This window comes from Colias croceus, chromosome 1, assembly GCF_905220415.1.
Source record: "Colias croceus chromosome 1, ilColCroc2.1".
NCBI classification, from domain to species: Eukaryota; Metazoa; Arthropoda; class Insecta; order Lepidoptera; family Pieridae; genus Colias; species Colias croceus.
This window is the reverse complement of record NC_059537.1, coordinates 7,369,079-7,388,281: the sequence shown is the minus strand read 5'-3', so window position 1 is coordinate 7,388,281 and position 19,203 is coordinate 7,369,079. Positions and strand designations below refer to the sequence as shown.

General features: G+C 32.9%; 3 protein-coding genes across 3 annotated transcripts; 1 reads left to right on the top strand and 2 right to left on the bottom strand.

Moving 5' to 3' along the window:
• The first annotated feature begins 530 nt into the window (after positions 1-530).
• LOC123694145 lies at positions 531-1,540 on the top strand. Its single transcript, XM_045639467.1, has 2 exons — positions 531-676; positions 890-1,540. Exons 1-2 carry the CDS (start codon positions 637-639, stop codon positions 1,354-1,356), a joined length of 507 nt encoding a protein of 168 aa, XP_045495423.1. The 5' UTR covers positions 531-636; the 3' UTR covers positions 1,357-1,540.
• On the bottom strand, positions 1,534-10,247 carry LOC123694151. The gene is made up of 4 exons (XM_045639481.1): positions 10,117-10,247; positions 6,342-6,503; positions 4,190-4,298; positions 1,534-1,865 (listed from the first exon to the last, which is right to left on the bottom strand). Exons 1-4 carry the CDS (start codon positions 10,169-10,171, stop codon positions 1,739-1,741), a joined length of 453 nt encoding a protein of 150 aa, XP_045495437.1. The 5' UTR covers positions 10,172-10,247; the 3' UTR covers positions 1,534-1,738.
• Positions 10,248-13,197: 2,950 nt separating this feature from the next.
• On the bottom strand, positions 13,198-17,720 carry LOC123694355 (translocating chain-associated membrane protein 1). Its single transcript, XM_045639772.1, has 9 exons — positions 17,611-17,720; positions 17,350-17,502; positions 16,859-17,047; positions 16,506-16,659; positions 16,002-16,179; positions 15,425-15,540; positions 15,002-15,147; positions 13,966-14,080; positions 13,198-13,566 (listed from the first exon to the last, which is right to left on the bottom strand). Exons 2-9 carry the CDS (start codon positions 17,479-17,481, stop codon positions 13,469-13,471), a joined length of 1,128 nt encoding a protein of 375 aa, XP_045495728.1. The 5' UTR covers positions 17,482-17,502; positions 17,611-17,720; the 3' UTR covers positions 13,198-13,468.
• Between the last annotated feature and the right edge of the window lie 1,483 nt (positions 17,721-19,203).

The window sequence follows — 19,203 nt, the reverse complement described above, 5'->3', positions numbered from 1 at the left end:
TCTACAGGGTGTTTCTAACTTTCTAAGCTTCTCGTTATAAAAGCATTAGAAGAAAAATGTTTATATGTATATTTTAAAACTATAAGCTGAATCTTATCTGAATGATGCACAAATTCATAATATTATAAGTATAGCACATTAAGTAAAGAGTAAGTAACTATGTAATTGTATCGATTATGATTATAATTTAAAAAATAAGAATTAATATTCCGCCCCAATTAAAGTCAACGTGTATGGATTTTGTAATGAAGCTGATATCGGAGATCATTAATATGAGATTATATCTTGCAAGGGTATGTAAGATAAGGTGCGATAAATGTCAGGATTACGAGTAATGTAAGGCGTGACTTCTTTATTACCAATTGTTTTTATGACTTTATTTTCGAGATGTTTTTGGGACAGCCTGTGTATGCAGGCAAAGCACGAGTCACCTAGATGTCGCGCCTATTGTCCGCGCCGTGCCATCCGAGCCGGCGGCCGCTGGGTGAGCCACTACTACAACCATTACCTCATACTTTCAATATTGGGTTACGAGAATTTTTCTTCAAGGCCTTCTTTTAGGAGTAAATAGTGGTGGTATAAAGGCGAAGACGTACAAAATTGATACGCAGTTGTACTTTAGCAATCCATGCGAAAATGAATGCATCAATCGCATTATTATTGTGCTTTATCGCAGGTGTGTTTTTGACTTGTGGTTTTCTTAAACAAAAATGTTACAATTTTTCAATTAACAAATAATTAAGACAAATGTTTACAAGCAAATGTATAATTAGTTAATAGTATTATATTAGTTGTTAGTGCAAATGTGTAATTAATAACTTCAAGCTATGTTTATTGTACAGGAGAATCGTATTATGTAATTATTAAATAAAATTTGTTTTTATTGCAGGTAATGCCTTCGGGTATTATGTACAGCGACAAGTGCCTTATAATATTGGACCACAGGACCCCTACAGCGTGGAAGTGAGCCCGTATCTTGCCTATGAACCGTCACAAAGAATACTTTGGGGAAATGGAGGCAGTAATCAAGTCGGCGGAAACGACTGGTGGGCAACTATAACGAACAAATTTCCCATTTTGAGAAACATGTTTGGGAAGATGCAACTGCCAACGCAATACGGTGCTCCTGCGTCTGTGTATGGTGTGCCAAATAATCAATATCCACAGTTCTATACCCAAAATGTTCCCCAGTATTATCCTTCTGCTAGGGATGTGGGATTTACTGATGATGCAGTCATTATAACTCCACCAAATGTTCCAGTGATACAACAACCTGTGCCTCAACCTTCCCCGGAACCCGCACAGGGGTATCGCTACAACACACCTCAGAACCGCTTGGAACTACCTAATCATTAACTATTTCTGTTACAAGCACCTCTTTCTTTGTAATGCACTGATTTTATGTCAGAGTTGTGAGTTTTGAAATTCACTTTCCATGTAAGAGAGTATTATGTACTTTAAGATACGGGTAGTTACTACTAGTTATAATCGTATTATAATGTAGAGTATCTATAATTAAAATAAAAATTATTATATTTTATATTCTCTTTATTGCCACAATCCCTTAACCTTAATTTAGTAGACTCATTCATCAGCATATCTACAGGCTATAACTTAAAAAATGTACATTACAATTATTATTGTTTTAAGTCATACCTAATTATTAAGAAAAATTGACGTTTTATCGTATCGTGTGAATTTAATTTCAATAGGTAAGTAAATTTTTTGGTTTTCATATTCAATTTCCAACTGAAGTGTATTGGTCATAATAACCCTGACCAGTAGAGTCGATGCCCACGGAAGAACCGGCGCTTACGGACCGACCACCAAAAATTGGTCCTGCTTGCCGCCGCGTTTCACCGTAGCTGGAAAATAAATAAATATCTAACGTCTATATTTGAGAAGACTTTCAATTCTGAATCAGTAACCACTGTCATACAGAACTTTTGACTGGGTTAACCAATTTTCATGTTTTTTTTTTATTCTAGTGCTTTCTTCTGGTCCCATTTAAATCTAGTTTTGACACTTTGAAGGTGGTTTAGTTTTTTATTATATTTACGCTATATTTTATGCATTTACAAGCGCCTGGTATAATTTACTGAGCCGAAGACCATATGCGATCCAACTAAAAAATGAACGTAACAGACCGTGTTATGGGCCCTATTAACAATGGGCAGCGTTGGCCCAATAAATGATCTACTAATACCTACAATGACTGTCGATCATGGACATTTAGGCCCTCTACACTATCTTGATTGCCTCTTCTCGCCCAACGTTGATCATTATAATAATACCTATATGTATATTGTTCCTTTTTTTGCATTTCAATATCAATTTATTTCATTAATTTATCTGACTATTATCTATATAATTTATTATTATTATATATTATTAATTATATATATCTAATTTAAAACAAATGTTATTTCCTAACTTAAAATACCTATTATAGTGTGAGACCCATTTGTAAAAAAGTCTTCAAATAACGATTTTCGTGGGACTCACCTCCGTCATACGGACAACTGATATCCACTTAAACGGCATGTTTTTCTGAACACAAAAAGTGCGGTTGTCACTTGTCAATAATTAAGGCTAATTAGAAAGGTGATAAAAGTAGCTATATATTTTATAATAAGCTAAATTCTCATAATTCTAACGGTTACCGAGATTTTTACATTAAAAAATATGTATATTTCATAAAATGTGGATTTTTGAAAATGTTTCAGTTGGTACCAGTTTTACATTAATGAATCTTAGGAATCAAATAATGTTTATTTAATTATCTTTCAATTGACACCCTTTTTAAGTAAATCGGTCCAGTAGTTATCTAGATATACCGCACAATAGAACGGCCCGACGGCCACCTTTGCTACGTCATAGCTCCCCCCTCCATACCCCTAGGAAGTGACAACCGCACTTTTTGTGTTCAGAAAAACATGCTGATTAAGTGGATATCAGTTGTCCGTATGACGGAGGTGAGTCCCACGGAAATGAATTTTATTTCAATTGGGGACTGTACTATTAATGCGTTTGTGTGGTTGGATCGCATATAAGTTTTTATAATTTCCTCCTAAAAAAATGCATATTAACTTTGAAACATTACTTTTTCCTCAATCCCTCATTCATTACTCAGTCAACCCCCACCCTACCTCAAAATATCATGTTTATTGTAAGTATTCATGATGAATGACTGAAATGAGCTAGATAGATTTTCATTTGACCGAGACTCTACATTCTGTTTTCTGCATTATATTCCTTATAACTTTCTCTAGATTTAGATTTACAATGAAGATTTTTTGAAAATATGTAGTTATCTATACATATAATATCTCCTGTTATTTAGCCAAAAAAAATGTAGAGTTACATGATGTGGGGTTAACAATATCAAAGTCTTTAAATAATTGAATGGATTTTATTAAATTAATCATTAATTACATTGAAATTTAAATAATATTATCTTCCGGCAGTTACACGATCGGTTCGCAGGCGTCGTGTAGACAATCGGCGGGATGTGCAACTGATGGAAAATTCTCGAAGTAGATAAAAGATGAATGAGCCGACACCAGATGTTAGTTTGTACAATGTCACGTGTTGCTTTTCAGTTAGTACCTAAAACATAACGGAAAAATTAGTCAGTTTTATCCTATTGGATATAATATGTTATTTGACGATATCCTTGATATTTAATATAAAGATTTCCTAAGACGAGAAGTTAAACAACGAAGTACAATATCGTCGCAATATTTTATGTTAAAATAAAATTCTACTCACAGATAAATAATCTTCAAAGATATTGAAAGTATGGATCTAATGTTTAAAATATCTTGTTTGCATCTTCTAACTTTTAATGTCACCTTCACTTAAGATAAAAAAAAATTCCTATTTCCCTAATGCGTAGGTATTCTTTTTTTCATTGCAGTGGAAAATTATTATTATTTTAAAAATATAAACAATGGACTTATTTTTTTACAAAATCATATATTTCGTAATATAAATATAATATAAATATAATATATTATATTTCGTAATATAATATAATTATATTTTTTAAATAATCGTGGATCAGTAGGTAAGTGTAGTTAATCCACAAATAAAAACAAAAAATCGTTATGACAATATATCGATTGCTCTATTTTTCGTTTTGGTTTTAGATAGAAAGCCTCAATGCATTTATTAGCTTATAATTTACCTAAGTGCGTTGGGATTGCCAGCTCCATAGCCGCCCCCGGGAATTCCCCAGCCGCCGGCGTTGGCGCGTGCGTTAGCGTTAGCATTCGCGTTTGCGCCGCCACCACCCCCTGTAATATAGAACATTAGTAGTTAGAATATTGTGTGAAAATTTCAAAGATAATTATTTTTTTTTTATTTTTTTATTGATATATTATAGCCCCTTCGTTCATTCGTTTAATAAAATTTTCTTTTCAACATACTATCAAACTAGCAAGTCATGCAGTTGTATGATGAACTTCATATAATACCTAGGTACTAGAACAGTAGAGCCATAAAAAAACGATGCATCGAAAATTTTGTAAATATAGATGACTAACTACTGAACGTCTGTTCCGTTAGTAAATTTATTTAAATAAAAATGGCTTCGTCATTTAGCTACTCTCGAAAGGTTTCATTCGTTTGTAAGCTACAACAGACGTTGGTCATTTAACACAACAACAAGATTCATAATTAGGTACAATTAATAAAAATAACTACTACTTTTAGAATGTAGAGGTCTATAGAAGGCTCAAAATAAAATTGACAGCCTGTTATTTAATGTAAACTATATTCACAGTTCGGCAAAAAAATGTATAAGTAGGTATATTTAAGTTAATGATTGATGAGTTTAGGCCTATATTTTTTACATGTATTATAACGGCGTATATTTGTGAGATAAATTAAATAATTAGAAAGCTGAACTCGTTCACTGTATTGAGAGTTAATGTATTTTTCTAGGTACAATTGACCTAATAGGTAGTAAATCGACGCACCGTTATATTGCACGGCGGCGCGGTGTCGGCATACTTGCTGAACACGTTCATACTACTATACTGTTACTACATTTAGTTAATGCCATTCTATGCGACACATCACCTCTATTTCCAATTCCAACTTGCACATAAATACTGTAATTCGGTGAAATGTACTTATTTTGTATGCATGGCTGAGAGCTAAGTATACAGCATGGAAGAAGCTCAACAATGTGTATAGTTTTGCAGAATATTATTAACATGCAACGAAGCAAGAGGGAATATAATTTCTTCCTGGTATGAACATTTCCGACGCTCTATGCGTGACAAATGTTTAATTAAATTGAATACATATACTTATCATTTAACAGGAAGTACCTAACCATGAAATTGAAAATTTGTAAAAAATATATTGAATACAAAATACATCGTCATGTTTTAAGTTCTGTTGGAGATTGGGCGGAAATTAGTTCAAAAAATCACCCATGCAAAGACAAAAAAGTTGGTATTTTTCTGAATCATACCGGAGATGATCGATTCAAACCTGATTGTGTACCATGAATTTCTAAAACACTTCTATGTTAAATATGGACACACTTAAATAAAAAGGTAACGGTATGAGGTGGTATGAGGCACTTACTGATTTATTGTGTAAACAAATTAAGAGTTTGTTCAGAAATGTAGAGAAAGAGTATTGTAATTGTTAACGAAGCACTTGCACAGCCAGAAAAAATTATCTTGTTACTTAGACATTGGGAAAAAATGAAATAAAAAACGCAATTTTTATGCGCTCTTATAAAATAACCGTGAAGTCTTTGGTTTCGAGCGTACTTTATCAATTCGATACACCTACAATTAAACATTGTAAATATTAAATGCTGTTTAACAGATTTGTGTTTTCAAATTAATTCAATGTATAATAAAGATATTAATGACATCATAGTATAGTTAGAGCAAAATCTGACCTCTGAGTGTTTAAATCATCTTATAAAATAAGGTATATTTTATACGAACCAAGGAACTATAAAACACATATGCAATTTTGGTAAAACTATGATACAATGATATTAAAAGTGACGTCCCGTGTCCCCTAGTGGTAAGGGGCAGATTTTTTATACATATAAGTACATCTGTTTCACTGATTCTTTAGGGACAAGTAGGTGAGCCTTCTGCGTCCTGCCAGACCGAGACGTTTTTTTTTTCGATCCCAGGACCCCTCGGTTCTACGCTCTCGCGTCAACCACTGAGCCAAGGAGGTGGTCATACAATGATATTACACGTACAATAATCTTGAAATTCAGAAATGTAAAAATTTACATCGACACAAATTGTTACATCTTTACAATTACAATAGCAATTTTTATACAAAAGTTCACTTACAAGCATTAGCTTCAGCATTTGCGTTGGCGCTGGCGCTGGAGCCTCCATACTGGTAGGGGTAGGGGTTCAGGGAGCGGCGGAGCCTGCGCAGCGGCACCGGCGCAGACACGTGACCCTCCGCGTCTATTGTGTAGTACGAGCGAGGCACGTAGTATTGACCGGCTGGAATGCACATTACACTCGTATTACACCCAGCCATTACTTTCTTTGATTCATGACTTGACGTGGGAAACTCACTAAAGTTAGTATACTCTTTGAGTTAGTACCTTTTTAGTAATCTGTGCAGACTGTGTTATGTTGTTAGGTTGTTCAAACTATCAGTAAATCATAATACTTTTGTCAGGTAACTTGATAAGCGTAAACCTTGGAAAAGAGACCAAGACGTAGTAAGTACAAACAAACAAACAAACAAACAAAAATACTTTATTGTGCACCAATAAATAAAAAAATTACAAGAGTAAATATATAAAATAAATAGACACAGTTGAGCACAACAGGCGGTCTTATCGCTAAGACAGCGATCTCTTCCAGACAACCTGGTGGTCAAGGAAAAACAGTGTAAGTATTCGTTTATGGGCAAGAGGTGCATTTATAAAGTTTAAAATACATAAATAAAATAGTATAAACACAGAGAACATATTATATACATCCATAATATATCTACATACATATACATACATACATAAACCTACATACACATACATACATATACATACCTACATAAAAGTAGTATACGTAGATAAAATAATATAAATACAAAGTACATATATACATCCCTATTATATACATACATATATACACATACATACATACACATAGAAATGAGCTACTTACTAGTTGAAAAACAGACACATACGGTGACAGCATCAATATAACAATATTGAACTTAAATGAAACAGGTAGATCTGAGTTCATGACTTGGACAGGTAAAATCGCTTCAGCAGTGTTTTGAATGTGAGTAGAGATTGAGCTTCTCTTATGTCTAATGGTAGATCGTTCCATAGCCTGATGGCACGCACAGTAAACGAAGAATTATAAATATGATTTACATGCCCCGGTACGACCAGACGAGACTTATTTGATGATCGAATTGGGTGTAAATTAGACACAAGGAACTCAAATCTCTCCTTTAAATATTGCGGTGTTTTCGGATCAAACAGAACACAGTACAGGAGGTGAAGGATATGAGTATTTCGGCGAAGACGAATGGGAAGCCATTTGAGCTTAGAACGAAATTCGGAGACATGATCGTATTTGCGCAAGCCAAACACAAATCTTATGCAAAAATTTTGAAGGCGCTCAAGGCAGTCAAGGTGGTATTCATAGAGGTCAGGATAGCACGCGTCGGCATAATCTATAATAGGTAAAAGGAGTGTTTGAACGAGCGCAATTTTAGTTGGTATCGGCAGAAAGTTTCGTAGCCGGCGAATAGAACTAGCAGCAGCGAAAACCTTTTTACGCACTTCCTTTATTTGATTATTCCAAGTTAAGCATGAATCGATCCAAATCCCTAAACACTTAATTTCGTTGCGATATGGTATTGCAACCCCATCAACTACAACTTTTGGCAGAGAAGTCCAATCTATCTTGGATACGAAATATTTCGTACCACAAACAATAATTTGTGTCTTATTGGGATTCACATTTAAGCCATGATTGAAACTCCATCTGACAATAGTGGAAATGTCGTTGTTCATTGTTGTCACAGCATTCGGCAAATCATCGATCGCTGCGTGGCAATAAATTTGAAAGTCATCTGCATACATATGATAGAGAGAAGTGATGTTCAGGGATATTGAATTTATAAATATACTAAAAAGAAGAGGGGAAAGCACACCGCCTTGTGGAACACCAGTAAGTAGTAAGTAAGACAAAAGGTTTATAACGAAAAATACTCTCATTAGTGGAGTAAACTTTAACGAACATAGCATAATATAGGTATGTACCTACCTATCTAATTACTTTACAATTTCTACAATGACAACTGTCAGCATTTTAAATGTTAGAATATATAGATAGGATTATCTTATTAATTAATAATACACTCCTTATAATGTGGCCATTACAATTAGCCATAAATTATTATATGTTTTCAAGGTTTCATAAAGTTGTCAGGTCAGTAAAAATCTTAGATCATCATACAGTTCGTGATCGTTTAAATATTCGACCTTCCGTATCGTGATTGGTAAATCTTTAATCCTCGAGTTCAGAATTATTGATGAATATAAGTAATAATTATCAGTCGTGATTCACCTTCACAATTAGGTATTTTAAATCCGATACATGATGCATACGATGTTTACCTACAATTTGGTACATAATATACCTACTGTATTTTTAATATTTCCTAATAACGTTCTGAATGCAATTTTATTATATATTTTTAATCATAGGTATTGACACAGTTTACCGATTTAACCATTCTTTTATTTCTGAACTTTATTTAAAACTCTTTTTAGTCTAATCTACCAAAAAATAAACATTATAATGCTGGTTAATGAGGTGTATAATTTGTAGTAAAAAGTTTATGAACCGTGAAAATTTATTATTTTCTACCGACCGAACTCGTCCAAGAATTAGTTAGAGCTGTCGAGAGCTTAAGTAAAATGTAGTTTTAATGTTATGGATCTGATTAAAACATGATGTTAATTTATGTTAATCAAAGTAATTTAACAAAATAAAGAATGGAAAATGTATTAAACCACTGCTAGATACTTATCGCTATAGACATCAGATTTTTTATCATGTAAACAAGTATCTAAGTTTAATAGTTACAAGACGACCTGTTTTCCTAAATTGTACGTGACGAGGTTTCGAAGCTGATGTACCTAACTAATGCATTATAGATCTGCTGCACTTTTATCATTATTTTTATAGTTAATTAACTAAGTACATACCTAGTTAATTAAACAATTTTCATTAATTTATCGTTTCAAATGTAATAATTTACTTCGGTTGTAGAATAAGTATTAAGTACTATAATATTTTATCGTCACTGCTGATACTAGAGGAAAGATTTTTTGAAGTGAAACTTCTTTATAGGGGTTGGAAAAAAAATTAGTGTAACATTTTTTCGTTACGCGTGCCATTTTTCCGTTACGCGCCATCTTTTTCTTATCCCTACGGTAGGGATCCCTACGTCGAATCACGCGTGGTAGGGACCCTACCACGCGTGATTCGACGTATTTCTGTATAGTTGCATATAGTAAATTATTTTTTGAAAAATAACGTTATAAAGAAGTTTCACTTCTTACGTGTGTACACTACTATGCGTATAGTACACATTTTTTGTTTGTTGCTATTGAAAAAATTTTAAAAGTATTGCTTTTTTTAGTTATAGAAAGCTGCATTGAAAGAAACATAGACTGTATTTTATTTCGTTTTTAGGGTAGCCTGAGCGGAACCGGGAAGAGCGTCTACAAGGCACAAGCTATTAATAAAAACATAAATTAGGAAGTACATTTTAATTTTATGTTATGTATTAAGTTATTGAGAATTTTTTTTAAAAATATAACTTTAAAGCTTGTGAGTATCCTGGAATTGATCAATTATTTGAACTCGAAGATATTAAAGACAAGAATCAAAACGAGAATGGTGAGATTTCACGTTTTGAGTAGGTAGGTATCTAAACACTCTAAAAATTCCTTGATCCGAGTTTTAAAACGTAAAGAAATGATAAAATATGTAATTTACAACGGCCAAGGACTAAAGCACAAAAAAACGACATTAAGCTCGACAGCTCATCTTGTTGGGCAAAAACGGGGAGGGCACTAACCTGCGAGAGCCATGGTCACGACGAGCGCGAACACGAACACTGTGAGGCTGTGCATTGTACTAACTAACGTCGAAGCTTCACAGATAGTGCAATAGAACTGGCTGATGTGGTCACTTTAACCGTTTTATATATGTATATTTACGTGTTCCCCGCGTTTGAGCGCGTCTCCGTACGCGATTTTAGTACCTAACGGTAGCGTTTTGCAAAAAGTTCTCGACGAATTAAACTTCCGCTATAAAATTAGCTCTAAAAACTATTCAACATCGTGATGAAAGTAACATTAATTTCGATCTCTTTATAAACTCAATAGTGCATTTTGTAGGCGCTACAAAAAAGTCACTTTAAGCGACCTAGGTACCTAGTTACGTTTTTTAGACTCAAATTTCACAAAATTAAGACTGAATAAAAATAGACACCTGATATTTAAAAGTCTGATGTTTTTACTTTTTACATACCACTTAGCCTCCTAATTATTTCTGCTGAAAAAAATTTTTTGTTCTTTTCCTTGCGGGTAATACCTATATCTTTCCTACTGTAACTACTTGCTATGTTTTTACCTATGTTCTTTGCTCTACAATAGAAGAAGACTCACTTATCCTTTCTCTCTACTTTGATCGACTTCTTGTAAAAGAGCACTCTTTGTTGCTATATATAGTATAATTGTTTATAAGTAGGTGTCTCAAGATAAATGATACTGTAAGTTAATACGGGTGACGATTGATCATTTTTTTCATTGACTTGTGTAGGCACCCATTCGACTGGAAAGGATCAAATTGTTAAACTATTAAATGAACTGGAGACAATGTTTATTACAATACAAGTTAAACTTGAAGCAAAGGAAAAAAGGAAATCATTCATCAATCATATTCTCTAATACATATTATGTAGAGACATAGATATTTTTTTTATTGTAGCAAAAAAGGGTAGGTACCTACCTAGTTACACCTAGGTACTTAATTTATATGAGTAGTTACGGTGATTGAAATTTATAAATGGTAAGTAGTTACGTAGTTATTATAATTAAATATGAAGGTATTGTTTATTGTAATGTATGTTTAATCTTAGAGCACTATAATAAATATGTATTTAGTTATGACAAATAACGATTATCTTTTCTGTTAAAACAACAGAATTATAGACATGTGAATTGCTCATCCAGATGGATATTCAAATGGCCGAATAGTAATTTCAATTAATTATAAATATTATTGACCACTTCGTCTATTAAACAATGTCATAGTAATTAATATAAATTTTCTATTGTTTTGTGATGTGGAAACACATAAATATAAAATAAGTAATATGATGGTTTCGTAAATAGAACTGGTACCAAGAAAACATCATACCTAACCATCATAACTAATAGGTATGTTAGGCTCGACTCTTGTTTTAAAATCATAATTATATTTTTTCAATACCTACAGGCTTAGATCATTAACCTACAGGCAAACAACCAAATTATGTTACCGGTAAGATGCAGTTTTTTGTTGCTTCATTAAAGTTTCAGTAATATCACAATGTAATATGGATCCATGAGAATAAAGTTTCCTACTTATTCTCAAATATCCAGGCTCCAGAATCATTCATACTAAAGCTATTTTGGACGAATTTGGTGGGACACAGATTTTTTGTCAGAATCTATGCTCCTAATATGTATAAAATAGGCTATACGAACTAATAAAACTGTACAAAAAATTTTACTAGGTAAGTAGTTATTTTTTTGCTTTTTTTATTGAACTACTCTACTACTACTACTTATTACCTTTTCGGCTATTGCATAGCTTCTATCACGGGGACCGAATCGAGAAATTCCATAACGAAAAAAACCTTACGCTCCACACTGCGACGGGCGGAGGTGTGGCTTGAAGCACAGGCTTGAAGGCATAGCATGCAATAGCTTTACCGCAGCAGTCCCCGAGTGCCACACGTCGTTTTTTATTTGTATTAACATTTTTACGAAAATTTGTGTTGTGTCTTGATAAGCGATAGTTTCTTTCAAGTTCATAAACATGAATAATAAAACAAAAAATAAAAAAAATAACGTGTTACGGATTTGGAAATAAAAAAAAAAAACTTTTAAATATCCAAAAATTTATTTTGAATTAAATCAACATCAAGCTTTTAAAAATTGACAATTCATGAAAATTATAAATTATGAGCACATTTCGATAGAGGAAGAATTATAATATAGAATCTAACGACTAACAACAGTCACGAATACATTCTTAGAATCCAAAAAACATACGGTCGAATAAAATTGCTGCTGTTCGTCCTATAGTTTAGTAAAATGTAAAAATAGTGTATTAAAAGAGCACCCGGACATCATTTGAAACACTATTGAGGAGGTATCGTAAGTGTGTTACAAAAATAGTTAAGAAATAGATATAAAAAATATAATTAAAAAATAACATATAATAATTTAAAAAGCATTTTATTGGAATTTCTGATAAAAATATTTGCTTATGCAAAATGATTGAATGGAAACATTTTATCGTGTTCAGACACATTTTCGTATTGGTACACTTATCAATATATTCATATAAACAACGTTTTAACCTAAACATTTAGTTTTTTTTACATTTTAAAGAGATATTTTTACAACCCTGTATCCTCTATACATTATTACGATAATGTTTAGTCTAAGATTGTAGTTAAAACATGTTCCTTTCACGTATATTGGGCGTTAAATAATTGTCGTGAAACTACACAATATACAATACATTTAGAATCTCATTAAATAATAACTTCGTTTATTACATAACATTATAATATTATAACACAATACATGGAATATTTATAGAAATGCTACACGTTTTATTTTGTGCTTCGACAAATAGTAACTTTGTATTTTGAATACAGAAACAAATATAATAATGGAAGTACAACCTATCGAATGAAAAATACATCTAGATTACATACGACCACGTGCATTTCGTTAAAGAATTTAAAAATAATAAAATTTGAAAATGGAGTTTCAATTTGGGCAATGTTTTTTTTTTTTTTGCTCAAGACTACGAATTTTACGCGGGAGAATTACGCCTTATTTTTTATGAGGAGAAAAAGAAAAAATGAGAAACGAAGTATGTTAAAAAGCTTTATTGTCGTCAATGTTTTCAAAAAACAATTCGTAATAAATAAGGTTACGTAATATATTTTGTGCATTTTATTTATCATACCTAGTCTTAAATTATCGTATGCGCGATTGCTCCCGCGTAAAACAAACGTCAAATTCAACACCAATAGGAACAAATATAAATAAAATTTCTTTTAAGTCAACATGTTTCGTTATAAAAGTACATAATGTTCAGATGATTTTGTTGTATGTTCACAACAACGATGTTTGTGTGTGGGTTTACTTCTTGGCCGCGGTGGTCTGTCGCTGCCGAAGAGTCTTGTTCGTGTTCTGATCTACTTCGGGGAGGTCAGATTCTTCGTTGTGGACTTTCTTAACTGCAAATTAAAGATATTATAATATACAAGAATAATAAGAATTATTTTTTCACTAATTCCCTTCTACCTAGAGAACCTAACTAGAGAATGACCTTTTATAAATAAAATAAATAAATAAAAAAAATGACTTAACTGAATTTTGAGACTGACTTAAAATAAAAATGGTAACAATATCATTTTAACCTACTTATAAGTTTTGTGTTTGAAAGTAATATTTCAAAAAAAATTCTAAATAGATTTTTTGCTAAAATAAATAGTTGACGCATTAGATGCATCAACTATTTATTTATTTGATGTAGCATAATGGCATCATTGTAATTCTCATTGTAAATTCCCGATATACAAATTTTTACACTCCACGCGAGTGAAGCCGAAAGGGGAGAAATCACCAATAATTACCTTTTTCTTTCTTGGGCCTCTCTTTCCTTTCCTTCTTGGGTTTGCTGAGGGCAAGTTGGCGCGCCTCCTGGCGTTGCTTCATTGTTTCAGTAATGAAGTTGAACATCAGGTACACCTAATATTATAAAATAATAATTTATGAATTCGTTGACTTATATCTCTTAAATCTTCAGTGAAATATGTATTGTAAGACAATGATATCGTAGATATGATATGAGGCTGTAAATTGCAATTGTTTTCTTCTATTGTGATAGACCAGCAGCATGAAAATATCAATTTGTAAAAAATATCTTTTCACATCACAGATTTACAGAGAATATACAGACAATATATTTATATCAGCTTAAATATAAAACCACATTAAGTCACGTCGTGTCTGTCAATATCGATCATGCTATACTCTAGATCATGCTTAACTATATCTCAAGTATTTTTCTACAACAAGTTGTCTCTATCAGTCACGTCACGTCGTTTCACGTTGCATCATAATATGGTGTTCCCACTTAAATAAGAGTGGCGAGAGCGATATCCTGCCAGACCACGTCACGTGACCATGTCACGTCACATCAGTACCCACCTGGAAGGAGACGAGCAGCAAGAGTGCACCACTCAAAGTCTACAAATGCACGTCAAATTCTGTCAGACCACGCCACGGCATATTCCGTCACGTCACGTCACGCCATACCATGTCATGTCACGTAAGTTCTCACCTGGAAGGAGACGAGCAGCGAGAGAGCACCAACACGCACGAGCAGCGGCGCGGCACCATTAATCTCAGTCTACTAATGCACGTGAAATTCTGTCAGACCATGCCACGGCACATTCCGTCACGTCACGTCACGCCATACCATATCATGTCACGTAAATTCTCACCTGGAAGGAGACGAGCAGCGAGAGAGCACCAACACGCACGAGCAGCGGCGCGGCACCATTAATCTCAGTCTACTAATGCACGTGAAATTCTGTCAGACCATGCCACGGCACATTCCGTCACGTCACGTCACGCCATACCATATCATGTCACGTAAATTCTCACCTGGAAGGAGACGAGCAGCGAGAGAGCACCAACCCGCACGAGCAGCGGCGCGGCGCCAGCGAGCCCGTAGTAGAACGTGAGCACGCCCAGCACGAGTGAACAGAGACGCACGGCGACGAACACCGCGCCGTTCACTACGCTCAAGACTGTGAACAATATTTAGATATTTCTTTCGTGTTTTGATTTGCTATTAATTGTATATTGTATCTAATATTTAGCAAAGTATCCTATCTTCTTGTGTCATACTTATTTTTCAGAATGATTAAGAATGAATCCTCGTAGAAATGCCGATTCTGGGATGAAGTGATATGAAAAAAATTTAAAAAGTTTTGTCCACTTGAATTTTTGTATTTAAAATTGGAACTCTTAAAAAATGTCACTTGTCAAAAATTTATCACACACTAGTATAAAACTAAAACTCACATTTGTCCAGGAAGTCCTCCTTTTCACCACGAAGGATGGTGTTGAGGCGGTAGCTGTGTGCAACAAACTCGGCAAGAGAGTGCAATACAATGAGAGCTACACCCACACGTTGGAACCTATCACAAATATTGAGAAATTTAGGAAACCTAACTACACAAAGTTTTTTTTGTTATAACATTCCAAATACAAAAAATAGAATGAACTTAGAGCTAGCGCGCAAGAGCAACTTTGTCTCCGCAACTATTTTGTCTCTCCCACCTAGTATGAAAGTGCGCGCACGTAGCGACGCAACTCCCCATAGAGTTGATGGGAGAGACAAAATAGTTGCGGAGACAAAAGTTGCTCTTGCGCACTAGCTCTTATAAGAATTTTATAAGAAATTACAAATAATCTTTGATTATTTGAAATGAGCTCAATTTTTAATGCACTAAGAATCCATTTCCATCAAATAAAGAACATAGTTGTATAGTTCTAGATTATTTCTCACCTATCAAATGTTTAACAAAACTGCACTGCAAATCTAAACATATGACACATTTTTTGTATATTTTTATCAACATAGCATAAGAAAACTCACTTGAAAGCATATGCCAAGGAGACAAATGTGAAAGCAACAACAGCTTGACGGATGCGTCCAGCCCACTCATCTTTCTTCACCCTTTGGAAGTACAGTTCAGGGATTGTGTGGATCCAGTAAGCGGCTTGAACCACCCACCAAAGTTTCAGCAGGAATGTCATTGGGTGGTTTGGGTAACCTACAAATGGATGATATTAATGTTGTGCCATAACAATGTTTACAAATTTAAGATGCTGTATAACAATAGTGCAAAATAATTTTTTACTAGATTTTATTTAAAGACTGAACATAAGAATTATTGAACATGCAATATGTTATTGAATTATTTATTTAAAGATAAAAGTGAAAGTATATTGAAATTTAAGAGATGTTCTTATAAGGATATGATATATTTTAACTTGGTCCAAATTTTTTGTATAAGTTAATTTTTAGTTTAACAATAAATGTGAATTAAAAATATAAGAATTAATTTTTTTTTCGAATTTGTATATGTTTCCAACTTACCATCCCATAATTGAGGAATGTTGAACAAGAAGCCTTCACGGAAGATAGCATCACCTCCCCAGATGAAAGTCATCAGTTGGAACACAACCAATTGGCCAGACTCATTGAGCGCACTCAGTCTGGACTTGGATAAATGGAACTTTTTCGATAATTTCTATAAAGATAACAATTATTGTTGTTAATTTATTATTTTTTAGTATTTTATAAAGTGTATACCTAGTTATTATATAAAAATAAAATTATACATGTGATTTATTACCAACATGAAAATGTATTTTAAATGCTTTGTTTTAAAAACAATGCTTTGACATCTTAACTTAGTACATTTTTGAAGTAAGTTCTTTTACACTTACATCTAAAATATATTCCTGAATGATTGCATGCATAACAATGCACACAAGCGAGTAGAAGAATACGGCACAGGCATCTTTCCAGCCTGCTTCATAGAAGAAGGCTTCTCCTTTTGGCAAATCCCTTGATGGTTCAATTCCACTGACATTGTGATGCAAGCTGATGAATAAACTGGCTATTGAACTTGTGGACTGAAACAAAATAATAACATATGTTTTGAATTATTAACCATAAATAAGACATTTATTGATTTTTCTTGATTATGGGTATTATTGATACATTTGATTGACAAAATATAATTATAGCAATCATATCAGAAAATATCCTTATCATATCTGTAATAGCATTTAGTTATTTAACATTTTACAAAGATTGTTGGTGTTACTTAACATTATTTTTAATGAAGCTTTGTCCAAATCTATTAGTTATTATATTATTAAAAGCTCCTATAGAAAGTACCGTAAGGCTTACGTGGCAAACTTTTTACACGTACCTGTACCATAAGACCGAGCAAGAACACCATAACAACACATGATACAATATCGGCATGGTTCTGTATCACAAATTCGTGACTGAAAATAGGTGGGTTTTTGTTAGTTTTTCTTCCAATTGCAGGCTTAACCATCTTCCCGGTGGTAACCTGAGACTGAAAAATTATTCAATATATAAATTTAAATACGAACGACAGAAACTCCAGAATCAAAAATTTAGAGACTTAGTAATTTATAACTTCTTATTTAACAAGAATAAGTACCAATTAACACAAAATACACGGCACCAAAATTGTTTCCAAATTCTGACAGATATCCCAGTTTCGACTGACGTGACACTTTCACTTGGCTACGCGGTCAAACGTCATTGACACCATAATAACGAAAGATTGTCTATGGGTATCCTTGTTGGAACCATAGAGTCAAAAAGGCTCTCTATACACGTATAATATCAGTGCTTGTCCAACAGGACACCGAACAAAAAATGTTACCTTATAGTCGAGCCAATTTAATAGGCAACATTTGACGTCTATCAATTTTATCTTCGAAGAGATGTAACTTGCATAAAAACATCGATTAAAGTGAATTAATCGATACGGATTTGAAACATTTGTCAATCGAATTTATTAATTTATGATGATTTTTATTCACAAGTAATCAATGCATTCGATTCTAGATGTCAGATTTCGATTTTTAGAGTAACATCTCTGGTATTTAAAAAGAAAAAAGGTTTATTGACACAAAATTGTAACGACGTCAGTTCTTCAATTCAGAAATTGTTTATTATGTTTAGGTTCAGAATGGTTAATCAGTAAAATGAAATCTTAAAATAACTTGTATTGGTCATTATTATTATAAATATGTAATCGTAATTTAAAAAAGTTAAGCAAATGTGCAGTTCTAACAAAACGAAATATCATGTTATTCTATGTCGTCGTTACTAGGTTACGTTGTTGAATTTTGTTGAACTGTCAAATGTTGCCTATTAAAATGGCTCTACTATAAAAAGTAAATGTCCGGCAAAACTGTTCCTTATTATAAACTCTATAATTATTATACTTAAAGCTAAGCTTAAAGCATAAAAACTACTTATATACCTAGCTCTACTATTTCTAGAATCCCAGGGAAATAAATCTTTATTGTAACTGTTATTAACCAAAACAATATTATTGGATGATGTTTTTAATACAGATTATTTTTTAAAGATAGAGATACGTCATACGTTATAATATACGCTTATAACTTATAAATAATGGCTTTATTACGCAGTTCAATAAAGAAACGAATCTTCAATGGCGGCCAAAGCTGACTTTGACAGATGGTAGGATCAGCAAAAAAGAAAATAAAAATAACGTAAATTGATAATTATTTTGTTAATTATTTCAAATTGTTTGTTGACAAACTTTTTTGTTATTATATTTGTGTATTTATATGAATTATCATATTTACGTATACAGAATGTAATAAAATCCCCATAATACTTGTAATAAGCCCATAAAACTGAACAACTTTTCCCAAAGAACATATTATTTTGTCAAATTCCAATAAAACATTATTTACTTTCGCAAATGCATAATTGTCATTGTAAATTATTTATGATAAAAAATATCATAGGGAAAATCAAATACATTTTAGTGATTTTATTTTTCCCTTTTTTTTTTGCATACCGTACAGCCGTGTGTGAGCGAGAGGGAATGATAAGCGCCGCCAATGAAGATTCGTTTCTAGATGCTAGGACTTAGGAGGTTAAAGAACTGACTTAATACGAAAGTCTAGTCATTGCCCGACTCGTGTAGTGCCAGCAAGCGACATGTAATTTTTGTGTAATCTATGAGTGAAAGAGCGGGGTTTTTTAG

Bases quoted from the DNA above. Each gene is read 5' to 3' on its own strand.
- LOC123694151 (XM_045639481.1), bottom strand. From the start codon at position 10,171: ATGCACAGCCTCACAGTGTTCGTGTTCGCGCTCGTCGTGACCATGGCT. The intron at 6,504-10,116 runs GTTAGTGCCCTC...TGTGCATTCCAG, and splicing joins CGTGACCATGGCTCTCGCAG to CCGGTCAATACTACGTGCCT. The intron at 1,866-4,189 runs GTAAATTATAAG...TTTATTTTCCAG, and splicing joins GGCAATCCCAACGCACTTAG to CTACGGTGAAACGCGGCGGC.
- LOC123694355 (XM_045639772.1), bottom strand. From the start codon at position 17,481: ATGGTTAAGCCTGCAATTGGAAGAAAAACTAACAAAAACCCACCTATT. The intron at 15,541-16,001 runs GTGAGTTTTCTT...TATTTGTGATAG, and splicing joins TCCTTGGCATATGCTTTCAA to GTTCCAACGTGTGGGTGTAG. The intron at 13,567-13,965 runs GTAATTATTGGT...TTTAATTTGCAG, and splicing joins GAGGCCCAAGAAAGAAAAAG to TTAAGAAAGTCCACAACGAA.
- LOC123694145 (XM_045639467.1), top strand. From the start codon at position 637: ATGAATGCATCAATCGCATTATTATTGTGCTTTATCGCAG. The intron at 677-889 runs GTGTGTTTTTGA...TTTTTATTGCAG, and splicing joins ATTATTGTGCTTTATCGCAG to GTAATGCCTTCGGGTATTAT.